Source organism: Poecile atricapillus, chromosome 2, assembly GCF_030490865.1.
Source record: "Poecile atricapillus isolate bPoeAtr1 chromosome 2, bPoeAtr1.hap1, whole genome shotgun sequence".
Lineage (NCBI taxonomy): Eukaryota > Metazoa > Chordata > Aves > Passeriformes > Paridae > Poecile > Poecile atricapillus.
The window spans coordinates 129,247,617-129,260,981 of NC_081250.1; the positions used below are offsets into that span (position 1 = coordinate 129,247,617).

Sequence of the window (13,365 nt, forward strand, 5' to 3'; positions counted from 1 at the left end):
CTAACAAGCTCCTGGCACCGAAGTCAATTAATTCTGAAGTGCCTTTTAAAAGGAAAACAAACTAGATGCCATGGAAATAAACCAGAATATAAGAGTTGATACAACTGTGAGTGGAAGAGCATATTCAATTCCAAAAGGAAAGCATCTGGCAGCATACCAAGGTAACGGCTATGCTATCTGCATAGAACCCCTATGACACAGCCAGTCAAGGAGGGGGAAAACATGAAAGCAAACCCACTGAGGATACCAGTGCTTCAAGACAACAGAATAGCTAGGAACACTTATACACACAGACTAAAATAATGAAAAATGTCCACCCACATGTTGACAATGGAAAAAAACATATGGGAACAATAAATACCTTATCTCTGGGAAAATTCATCTCCACAGCAAAACCAAAACAGAATACAACATGATCTGAGAAGGCAACAATGACTGCTCACAGATCACAGCAATTTAGAGAAGGCAGTTACTAGAAGGTGAGAGGCAGAGTAACTTCCTGACTTCAAAGAAGATTTTGCTTCCCTGCTTTCTATTTCGCACATGACATGCAAAATTATTAATTGGCTTTTGGATGAGATTTTATCTTTCATTTCTAATAAAAGGTGAACAAACATAAATCAGTGGACACAGACACCAGTATTCTTAAGACACCGTGTTTACACCAGTGCCTCAAATCAGAAGAAATGTCTTTCCTTGGATGGCAGTGTCACAATCTCATGGTGTACTAATTATTAGCAGCACTTTAGAAACGGGCTGGAACTGGAACTCCTGACATCTCCTTCCTCTGAATTGTGCACTTTGCAAAACTCTATAGCTTGTAACAAGCACATGATTTTATTACATTTATAACCAAGTCTCAAGACTTTTTTTGAAAAATGTTTTATACCTTTGATGAAAGGTAATGAAAAATATAAAACAAACAACAGTGATCATAGAATTAGGAACCAACAGCTTCTGAGCAGCTAGAAATTATCCTGAACCATACAGTCAGATGCAGTTACATGCACTAAGCTATGGAAAGTAGCCCTTGCAGGTTATTCATTTCTCTGACTCTCTTAAAAAGAAAAAACGTAACATGCATCTGTGACCTAGCAACAAAATGGTTTGAAATACTTTCCAGATCACTGAACTGTGCAATACCTTTAAAAATGGGATGACAAAAGGTCGCAGTGGGAAGTTAGTAGCTTCTTGCAGTTTGGAATGAAATTCTTCAATTGTCAGAGTAGAATTCTGTTGAGAAAAAAAAAAAAAAATCTGTCTTGGTGACAAAATAATGAAAACACTTAGCAAGAGAAACAGTAACTGAAGAACTCAGAAATTTCTTAACAACTAGATATTGGTGAGAGAATTAAGAAAAGCATGCTGCATATTAAATGATTACCTTAGTAAAATACACAAAGGAAAGCACAAGCATCTCAGATGTTCAGTGCCTGTTGCTTAGAGTACAGTTTAAGCTCTCAAGTGTAAGGCATGCAAAGGCTTTTACACTTCAAACATCAGTTAAAGCTGCTTTTTTCAACTTTTTTTTTTTAATTTCATATTTTTCTACTGTTATCTTTTGAAAGAGGACTGTTTACTATGTCCAAGGCTATGTAGGAAAGTCATTATTTAGAGATGAAGTTATAACCATGAATTCCACATGCTGGCAGGGTTGACCAAGGGAATAGCATGATAAGTGGATTTTCCCAAGGGAAAAATCCTAATTTGCTCCTAAGACCTGAAATGAAGTTAGAAATCAACTGTAATTAACAGTGGGAAAGCACTTTTTAGCTGAAAATCAGTGGAATGTGGATGTTCCCAAAGCCACCTTCCGCTTCTTTACTAGCTCCCCCTTCCAAAGAGAACCATGTGACAAGCAAAACCCCATTAAACACTTATTTTGAATACAGGAACAAATGGAGAGTAACATACTAATGTTATACTGCCTGCATTAAACTTCCCTTTGATATAGACCCAGGCGAAGGAGCATTCACTGGTGTCAGGTAGGGGTTTGTGAAGATACAAGCAAAGACTGTGACGTCAACGCTCAGCCTTAGTGCTAAACAGTGCTGTCAGCCTCTGCTCCAAATGAAATCAATGGTAATTGCAGCTGCTCAGAACAGATGTAAATTAGAGCACCACAATAGCATCTTCCCCAGTACATCCAATTATTGCAGAAGGAAATACATGGGAGACAACAATGTCTGGCAGGGAGAGGACTTTATTGGGAGTAAAACGAATCCTGGGCCGGATTTCACTTTTTGCATGTAAAAGGGCAGCCCAAGTTGACAGATGTAAGTAAGAAAGAACTAAATTTTCATTAAGTCATTCCATCACATAGAGATAACCTTACCAATAAAGCAACCTAAGTAGCAGCAGTGCTTCATTGGGTTCATAATTGTTTGGTTCAATGACACTGAGAAAGAGTTTTGCACTGCATAACTGTAGTCCAAACATACTCAGTTCACCCTTTTAACCATTGGCATTATATATTCAGCGCTCTCTCCTTTCCTCATCCAACTAAACTAGGCAAGTCAAACCATATTTTACTACATTACAGGATTCAAGGTATGCCTACATTAGGGGTACTGCCAGCATAGGATGAAAGCCCTCTCACACCATTACTCCTTAACAATACACTGGCAAAAATAGTCAAGGCTATACTAGCAGGGAATAGCTGCCACTTGTGGGAATCTAGTCAGGCTACTCATGTTAGCTCTGTCAGCAAGAGCTGGAGCTTCATTCTTGCATGCTCGGTATCCCTAAAGTACAATGAGTGCAGTGCATGTGGCCCACTCATTTATAAAATAAGCACATCAAGCAAGGAAGAGGAAAAAGAACAGAAAAAAATACTTGCTTACCACAAGTCCTAGCACAAGGGTACGGACTCTCTCCCCAATCTCTGGTGAAATGTCATTGCCAAACTGCTGTAAGGTTGTAAGAAATCTCTTCAGTTTGCTGAGCTGCCTAGCTCCACAAGCTGGCGGTAACTGCTGGTTAGCCAGAGAAGAGGAAGAGGAAGAGGATGGCCCATTGCTAAAGCCGTTAGGAGGAGATGGAGCTCCATTTAACGCTGTTGGTGAATGGCTAGTGCCATTGGTTACTGAAAGAAAGAGAGACAGAGGATAAAATAAAGATTGGGGTTGGGGGAAAGATAGAGAGAAAAAGGAGACAGAGGGGAAAATCTATCAGCTTATGTTTTCTGCACTTGACCTCAGAATTAATTAAGTTGCACAATACAAGATAATTAGCCTTTAGACAGAGCAACAGTCTGCAGTTTATATCTATTTCCCAATAGCTGGTGCTGAACATTTTAAGGACTGGAAATAACAGCAGCTGTCTCTCACACAGCCCCTTCAAAATGCTCCTGGACCTGAAAAGCATCATTTGAATACCAGCCTTTTGTCAGAGGATTTTAAAAAGAGAGGGAAATGGAGAGAGAAAAAGCATGAGTGCATTTATGATTGAAGACCAAAAAAAAATTGCTCTTTGGGGTAGAAAAAAACGTGCAGACATATTTCATGAAGCCTCAGTTTATCTCTGAATATTTTTACTTGTGTTTTGTACACACAACTGACAGCTGTGTTTATAAAACAGGACTTTCACGTTTTAACCTTACACCACCCAATGAGAAGGTTATTTTTTCCAATACAGATTTCCTAGCTACTAACATATGGAACACACAAAGTTGTCTGTGCAGGTACAAATGCTGCCAATGCTCCCTGTGCCCTGAAGCCTTGCAAAAAGGGCATGAAGCTAGACTTCAGAAGATTTCTCAAAGACCATGAGCAAATCTCTCTGCTTTCACGTGCCAGCACCTTATCTCTAAAAAGGATAAGAAAGCATTTCCCTTCTGTTGCAAGGTTGCTGTGAGAATAACTATCTGAAGTACTAAGCATTCAAAATTTATGGCAATGAGATGCATGCAGACATACTGAAGACAACAGAGAGTTTCTGGCTGCCATTTCAGTTTGAGTCTTATACACATTCTAGAAGAGGGCAGAGAATCAAACTGGGGACATCCTCTTCCGCTCAGGTTAGTTGGAACAGCAACACTCAAAATACATGCCATTGAGTTTGAGTCTGATTTGTTAAAATGACAGCAAACAGCAAGAAAAGGATGGCTCCCCTAGAACTACAAGTGTACCACTCCACTGGCAGGTGTGAGCATGCAGCATGTGACTGTACCCAGCAGCAGCTGCACTCAGTGGGCCACCGTCCTGGAGAAACTGTCTAACTTTTTTTGGGGGGAGCCACTCAGAACTCATCCCAAAAAACCATCAAATATCAGGAACTTGTCTACAAACAAAAATGCACAGGAGTATTAGTTTAGCTTGTTTCCTATTTAAAAGCACAACCAGGGCAAGCTAGCAACTTGAAATACTTTCAATGTCTCTCAATGACCAGCCTCTCTGAAGCCAAACATCCCATTCTCATCTCATTTCCTTCATTGATTATCCTTAGCTTTAATCAGGAAGTCCTTTTTCAGGGTGGACACCCACTACTAAATATAAATCACTACCCTATTACCCTATATATATAGGGTAATATATATATTACCCTATATAATAATATATTATTATATATTTAAATCACTGCCACAAACCTTCAAAGGAGTTTTTGTTGCCCCAGTCACTGCCTTCCAGAGGCACTACAGAAAAAGCTACGTGAATTGTTATTTAGCCTCTGCTTGTGTTTTATCCTAGTTTTTGACTGCCTATTCTGACTGCGTGGGCTAGTGAGAACAAGGATTGGAAAAAGCAGAAATAGAAAGAAGCTGCCCTCAGCAAGTTCAGCTCCCTGTACGGCTGCAGGCCACGCTCTGAGTGCTGCAGTGGGGTGAGGTATCTGAGTAAACAAACATGTTGTGATTGCAAGGAACTCACATAGCCAAAAGTCATCCTACCAGGAACTTTAAGAAAATGAGGACTGGGGAGAATAGTGACATGTCCTGCTGATCTACCCTGACACCACACAACAACTCTGTCACCCATAAGGGACTGGTCTAGACAGAGGGTGCTGGGGCTATGATCAAGAAAGCAGAGAAGAGTGGAGTTCATTACCTAGGATAGATACAGGGAGAAGACAGACTGATAAAGGTTTCTCCCACAACAAAAGAAATATAGAAATAGTCCCGTTACTTCAGTGGTTTCCTTATAATATTTGAATTTACCAATTGGCAAAGCTGTGCATAATTTCTAAAACAAACCCACGTAGCTAATCCAAAAGAATTTAGCATTTAAAATTTCAAACTACAACGTGTCAAGAATTTTTAATCATCTAAACCAAAGAAAACAAAGATATTCTAGACCAGAAAACAAGTCAGATCTCTCTGGCCTGCAGGCATTCCTGCTGTAGTAATAATAAACGTAACAGACACTCTGACAAAAGTGACTGTTTATTGTACAAGCTGGAACACCTAAAGCTAAACTCCAAAATCTGACAGGGTAAAAAGCAATTAAAATATTATAAATAAAAGATTTTTTAGACTTTTAGTCTTCAAATAAGGAGCCCCAAAAATCAAGCTGTGGTTCACACACCTTCCGAAGTGCTGAACTCTATCAAATAAACCAGTACCCAGAGGCCTTGTGAGAACTGTGAGTGTGACTAAAGAACATTGTCATATTCCTTTTATGATTGCCAGAGATCATCCTGCACTGTTGGCAGGGCATCACACTGGAGAGCTTAATCTGCAAGAACCTAATCCTGCAAAAACCCAGAAACAATTTAACTTCAGACTGAAGCAGCTCCAGTGTGAAGCTCCATCCAGGATGATTCAGGTGCTGGAGTTAAGCAAAACAGATAAATCTTTGCAGGATCGGGGTGACTGGGTTAAATGTGAGTTTATGTGAATAGCTGGCACAAACTCTCCTCACTGTTTAAGTTCAACATAAATTGTCAGGACAGGGCTCCCTGGGATAAGTAGTACAAAGGCCTCCAGCTGGCCTTCAGCATAGAGGTGAATTTTAAATAAGGCATTTAACAGAGAGAAAGGGACTAAAACAGACATAGGCAAGACAAATAGAAGATGCAGCTTTCATTCTGTTTAGGCATATGTATTCTACTGTTCTAAAAATGTTTTATTTAAAACGTGAAATGTAAACACATTCTCATGTTTATACTATTACAAGGCAGTATAAAAGAGACCAAAAAATTTGCAGCTAAATCTTAGTATGAGAAATGTGGATCATTTCATGGCTGTGAAAAGAATAGTCCAGACAATGTGCCAGATTCAAATCTCAGTTATGCTGACATGAATGCAGCATATACCAAGACTAGTAGAGTTATATGTTTACATCAATAAGCTGAGACAGAGATGCAGCCCTAAGTGATTTAGAGAAGTGGTAACAGACTAGAAACCTCTAGATAAAAATTATGGAAAGACTTTACTTTTGGTTATGTATCAATATTAACTAGACATTATATAGCACTGAAATCAGAATTCTTCACTGAAACATAAGCAAGAGAAAGATTAGTATTTTTTCATTATGAATTATCTCCACTTTAAAAACAAAAAAACTCCCTGAAGTTTCTATACAAAAGGGAATGGGATTGTTTAAACAACATAATGGCATGTAAGAGAAGAAGGTTTTCTGTCCTTCTCACAAGAGGGCTAACCTGAGCATTAAGTACATGGGAAGCCAGTACTCATTGTTCTTTGACACTGTGACCAAGTGAGCAACGAAATAATGACACAACTCTGAGCTGAATGTCTTAATAAGTTAAAGATGCGTTAATCTGTTGTGGACTTTGTTTTGCTTAATTACTTTATCCCAATATAATCAAATGTTGCTCCTGCCACTTCATGCACATTTCCCTTCACCCTATTTTAGTTTCTGACATACAGAATAGAAAGAAGATGGAAGAAAAGGAAGAAAATAAGACTAATTACACGTTGTGGGCGTAAATGAACTGGTTCTTGGAGCTCCTTGGGTAGTGGGAGGAGGTGGCATGGTTGGAGGCGTCAGCCTGGATTGTGTCTTCACATCCACAGGTGAGTCTGGCATTGTGGAATGCTTCTCAGTGCGATCTGCAACACACACCACAGGAACACACCGGTTTATTTCCCCAAGCACACCCCCTCTGACAAAATCTTAAAAGCTAATGCAAGAAGTGAGCCATTTCAGCATCTGCTGTGAAAGATTACACCTGATTATCTACTCCAGTGTGCTCTTCCCAAATTGCATCATCTAAACCTTACTTAAGAAGGTGCAACACAGATGGTAAGACCTCATTTGTAGCAGTGCTGCATTATCCTTTGTTTTTATTTCTAGCATGTGCAGATGCTACCTCCCAAGCACTCCTGGAGCTGCAATAATGCCACCTCCCTTCAAGGCCCTCATGTTAGCCAGGAGGAAAAATAGATGAAGGGACAGGAAGATAATAAATCCCATTACGAAATCTCTTCCAGAATTAAAATCTGAAGCTCTTTAGTACAGGTGAGGTATTGGGTGGGATATTGGTTGAAGTCAGCTCTCTTCATGTCTCCTCTTTCTATCACCTGCTGCCCTCTCCATTGCTTCTCTTCGTAATCTTATGCTAAACTTATGCTAAATACGCACACCCCCTGGATCACTCTACCACAATGTCCCTGGTTACTCTCATATTCATCAGAAAAATAAATACAACATGCCAAAATTGTATGTCAATCATCTCACATACATACAATTATTTTCAAATAAGCATGTAAGTTTGCACCTTCACATATTAAGAACAACTTTTAATGTTCAAAACCTGCAAGATAAGCAGGAACATACCTCCCCAAGAAAACAAAACAAACATAAGGCAAAACCAGGAAGAAAACATAACACTTCTCTCGCAACTGAAGATCTAAATATACAACACACGTGATAAGCTACAAAAGTGCACTCTTTTTCCCAACATCTTTTTGAATGATACTACCTTAAGTTTGTTGGGTTTTTTAAGCCATCCAAGCCCATATGTTTAATTTATTAAGAATGGGCAAAACAAAGCAAAATTTATCAGCTGAAGGCAAAATTAAGGCTTTCTCATTCATAACAGGAGTTTAGCAAGCCATCTTGAGAAAAGATGAGTACAATGATGTTAAGCTTTTAACGGGAATAAGTCAAATTCTCCAATTCCCTGTTTGGGGAGTCAGGGTTATTTATTTATACACAGCCCAACAGAAGTCTTCCTGAGCTCCACAAGTAAAGCAAGGAAGTGTCGCTACTAATGGGCAAGCACGTACGTCCATGGTTTTAATTCAAGACATGTCACATTCTGTAAATTCTGTCACTTCATTTTGTGACACAATACCTTGTTCTTACTAACAACATACAAACTTCAATGAAATAATCGCATCTGGAATTTTCTCTGAGAGACAATAACAGAAATTTAATGCAATACACATATTTAACAAAGAACGGATATGTTTTAAAGAGCCTCAAAACAATTATCAGAAAACTTAAATACGAGAAAGTTATTTAAAAAAAAAAAAGGAATGGGGGAAGGGAAAAAAAACCAGCCCCCACTCCCCCCCCAAAAAAAATTAACAACAGATACCAATCTATATCTGTCTGAAACTAAAGAAACTGAGGAAGCAAGTAGTAAGTCCCAGAGGTGCAGTGTGTCAGGTACTGCAGTTATAGAAGCCATTTTCAACCTTTGTTGAAATGCCTACAGGCAATGTTTCAGCTCTCAGGGAAAGGGAGTAATTTCATATAGAATTTAGAGACAAGTTTGGGGAAGATGAGCAGTGAAACACGCTCAGAATAGGATGAGGGGAATACAGATACAATTTTATAGGATCTGTAGTGTTGATCTAAGGTTAGTAAACCTCAGCTGTGGTATCCACAGAGATAACCTTAGAGTAATCCACAATGATTATCTTAAATATTAAGGTTGTTGCACAGGTAAGTGAGTTATGATTTGCAAATCAAGCAACAGTAAATTATTACATGCTGGAAAACAAAATCAGGTTTCTAAACAAACTCTATACATATTTCCTTTCTGTATCACTATACTAAAACAGTTAAATCTCTATCTTCGATAAGCCATTAATTTAATATAAAGAACTATGAAAACTTGTCTTGAAATGTTAATTGCTTCCTTAATAGCCGAATTCATCTTGCACTCACCTCAACCAACCTCAGCAACAAGGGAATAAATAGCTTTCAGCTCATGTTGCAACAGAGGGAAAGAGGCACAGCAGTGAGCCCAAGCCCTCCTAAATAAAGGCAAATATTTCTCCCATGCCAAGAAAGGAGAGAGAAAGGGAGGCTTGCCAGAGCTGGTGGGGAGATAACAGTGGGAACTGCTGGTCCATCTGGTTTTCATTCTGCTAACACTCACATTGAACTGTTAAGGAAGGCAGTCCAGGTACACAGATTTGAAGCATGTGGGAGCGCAGACACAGGCACAGAGGAGATGGAGGTGGGTGGAAGAAGGAGTGAGAGAAATCGAGCTCCTCTAACAGACTGCTGCTCGCTGCAAGCAGGCACAGCCTGTATCCTCCAATTCAGCTGGTGATAACTAAAAGCGATACTGAGCCCTAACCAACTGCACGGCTCCTGCTCCTGCTCCCTCCCTTCCCTGCATTTCAAAGTTCAGGTTTGATCAGAAACGCGCTCAGATCAGAGCGGAGAGACTTTCCCAAAAAGCTGGCAGTGTTTTGCTATTTAAATTGAACACGGTAGTGGGAAATAGTGTGTTGGTTTTGCCCTCGAATTTCAGGTTGCTACTCTATCATAATCCAAATGATTTTTACTACCTCCAACAGTTTGCCACCCAGTCTGCAGATTGCTGAATTTATCCACAGACCCCTGTACTTTTCATCTAAATCTAGTAACATTAGGTTTGATTTTCCCAATTACCTTTCTTTGGACCTCTTAGGGCTTTACATACAACTTTCCTTTTTGTTACCTCTCTCTCTCCCTTGCAAAACCCTAAACCCTACTCTCCTACTGTATGATCACAGGCAGGCAGATTTCTCTCTGTTCCTAGTTCCCTAGTCCTGCCCTCTTTAAGGAGATATTAAGGATCCTTTCAAGCACACCCCAAAACATTTCTTACCAGAGCAGAAGATTATTTTGTCAGAACAGAGATTATCTGTGGGGGCAGGGAAAAAAGGCTTTTGAAGAAGTACAATGCAAAATGCAAAGCTCTTCCACATGCTTGGAAGACACCATCACACCACCCAGGAGAACAGCTTTTACAACTCTCTATTCCACCCTCTTTAACAACAAAACCCCTATGGGAGCCATTCTGCTCTTACTGCTACTGTTTACCTGTTCCTTACCTTTTCATACAGCTCCCTGAACTCTGAGGGAGTGATAAGACCTGTCTACAGCACCCACCACTGTCCCACTACCCACAGCCCCAGAGAATGTAAGCAGCTCTAAGACAGATCACTCAGGGAATGAAGTGGTGATGGAGAGCCACAAACCAGAGCCAGCACTGATAAAATAGTTAACAGCTCTTGTGATCAGAACTCCTAAAGCTTTTGGTGTCTGACACTTAGCCTATAAGTCCAGTTTCTACAAATCATTATTTACTTTTTAATTAATAAAACCAATAAACCTTACAACCAACACTTTTTACTGTAATGGTTGAAAAATAGCCTGATGGTATGAAAGCTAAAGACAAAATGGCATTTGAATCATATTCACAAGCTAATTTCCTTCAAGACATATGTCATGACGCTTTTAATATATGGACTTGCTTCATACAAACTCTCAGTGGATATTCTGCTATTTGTACATTAGAAGGTAATGAGAGTTTGGTAGGGAAAGAAAGAATCCCTCAAGAGGAAAAACCCTGATTTTAACATAAATTTTCCCTGAAATTTGGAAGAACTTTCACCATGTCTTAAAATTGCTTAATTTCTTGAATTCAGAAACATTTTTATGCTCTTGAGTCAAACCAAACTCCCCACTTGCAAAGCTAGCTCCAGCTATCTTTTTCTTCAGATGGACCCTGACATTTCAAAGAATAATCCTGAATTAGGAGGGACACACCAGAAAGTTTCATATAGGCATCATCCCGCAGCATCTCACATTTAAAAGCACGGACTGTGTATACAGAGGAAGTAACTTCTTTCAGGTGCAATGATTTCTTCCACTGAATCCCTTTAAACAATGACAGACCTATGCTCCTTAGCCCAGTTCAGATCAAATGGGACTGAAACCAGAGGTCCTCCAAACTGGAAGGAAAGGGAGACATCTGCAACTAATTCTGTAGTGTTCACTGCAATCAGTTCAGGATGGAGAAAGATGGTGAAATAATGGTCTAGTCCTAATCCATACACACAACCCTCTGGAGAAGCAAGAGACTTAAGATAAATTCAGAAAACATGTTTCAAGTATGCAGAGATCTATTGCATTTGCTTTGGATTATATTTTTTATTTAAAAACAAAACCAAGCAAAACATTTTGAAATACACATTCTTGAATCTCCTTTACAGCATTGACTGAAGAACTGTGATTTAACCACAGAAGTATTTTGCTTCATTTAAAATTAAAGAATGTTGTAAAACCAACTTTAAATTACGATATTTCTTCTGTGGATTTCTTGGTTCATGGAACTACAGTGTTCTTGTCGTTCATTCAGTTTTTATGGTAGAGGTTATTTTTATCACTATATTTAGCTGTTAGGTGAATACTGGTATTTACCAAAAACATAGCTTCTGAATCAAACAAGGGAGAGACAAAGCATGCAGGAGCCAGGGCAAAGAGAGATGTGCCTGCATTCAAACTGATTTACTTTACTTCCTGTACCCTACAAGATTTAGTCCATTTTTAAAACAAGGCGGTCTTTCATAAATGGCAACATTTCAGCTCACATGGCACGCTTCCAAGTCTAACGCATCAAGGAAAGCTGATGTATGGAACAAAATATGGAATATATAAATACTTTACTGATACCATTTCAATAGCCAATTCAATGTCAAGCATTTCTAGGAGTGGCGTGTTTTCAATTTCCTTTTTTAAATGAAAAAAAATTGTGGTATAATATGCTGTGGCATTTATTTTACTTTTAGTTAGTGCAAACAGTTCCAGATGTACACTCAGGCATAAAAGATTCTTAAAAGATGCTTTATATTGATTGTACAGTACTTTCCACTTTGGTGCCAACATTTAAAAAATAAAAATAAAACTCGCTAAATTAAAAGAGTCCATTGTCTTGTTTCCTTTAAACTCACAAAAAGAACAAGCCCCACATATGACACAAGGGATTAGAACCTGCCTCCACTACCCAAGTTACAGGAATCATGACCTAAATCTAAAGGATTTAATACTGATGATTTCTTAGACGCATTGGACTAATTTTCATTATTTTGAGAGGGGTGGCAGGGATGTGCAAGCCGGTTACCACAGACTGTGAGTCACAATGGTGATGAACCTGAAGTCAGACAACCACAAGCCCAACCTAGAAGGACAAATTCCATAGTTCTTCCATCCATAATGCTACCATGCTGCAGCCAGTAAGAACTTCTCCCTCAGATGTGGCCAATCCACACAGCACCATTAGTAATAGGCAGTGTTTGTGGAGACCCACAACTCCTGACCATCAAACCTGCTGCTACACTGAGCAGGACAATATTACAAGGCTGCCTTGGTTGAAAGGAACTCATCTGAGAATGCATGGTATAAGCCTGACATATCTGGTAAATCCCACCCACTCCATGTACTGAAACGCTGGGGAAACCTGCAAGTCATACAATGCAGCCATAAAACATGACATGTGGACAACACCACTGCAGACCCTCTCCCTGCCAAGCATGACTGGGATTTGCTTGAGACTGGTACAGTCTTCATTCCATTTACCTCTTGGCCCTTTTGGCTTCTTCTTGATAAATAAATAAGGACCTAAACCCAATGGATGTTTTTGTGCTATACATAAGATCTCAAACAGGCATAGTACAGATATAACTTTCTCTCAGCACTAGATGTAATCACGTTATTGGCCTAGAAAGGAAACATCACTGTGTTTCCAGTTCCCCAGTAGAAAACTTTTACTTCCGGGTGATTTGCAAGAATGCAGTATCAGAGATCAACTCAGACTCTGTCTTTTGTCACAGAACATAACCTCTGCAAGATTTATCCACGAGGAATCAGAATCCATGTGAAGTGACTGATGGATATGAACAGCAAAGTTTTCAGACAACATAACATTTCAATGCTTCTTTAGCATTCTGGGTATGAAGCTCATATATTGAAGATGACCCTTTTGCAAGAGCAATATCGTAATTTTGCTGCAGTCTTATCTTCATTCTCCTCTGCTCAGATAGTTGAGCAATTCATATCACCAGCTATTCTTCAGAATAAATGAAAGCACACTCAATTTACCCATTTATGCTCATTTAATATGCAATAGCTAGAAGAAATTCTGTATCTTGGGAGTTCACTGAAGTTATCTGAGGCC

At 39.2% G+C, this 13,365-nt stretch overlaps 1 protein-coding gene across 8 annotated transcripts in view; it reads right to left on the reverse strand.

The window, feature by feature from the left end:
- RUNX1T1 (RUNX1 partner transcriptional co-repressor 1) overlaps positions 1-13,365 on the reverse strand; it is a 116,474-nt gene that overhangs the window by 45,440 nt on the left and 57,669 nt on the right. For 7 of the 8 annotated variants that reach the window (XM_058832088.1, XM_058832091.1, XM_058832090.1 and 4 more), the window contains 3 exons: positions 6,875-7,012; positions 2,844-3,085; positions 1,144-1,233 (listed from right to left, as the gene is read on the reverse strand). In XM_058832088.1, coding sequence (XP_058688071.1) covers positions 1,144-1,233; positions 2,844-3,085; positions 6,875-7,012 — 470 coding nt within the window. The remainder of the gene's footprint in view (positions 1-1,143; positions 1,234-2,843; positions 3,086-6,874; positions 7,013-13,365) is intronic. The other variant, XM_058832095.1, reaches the window with a different exon arrangement.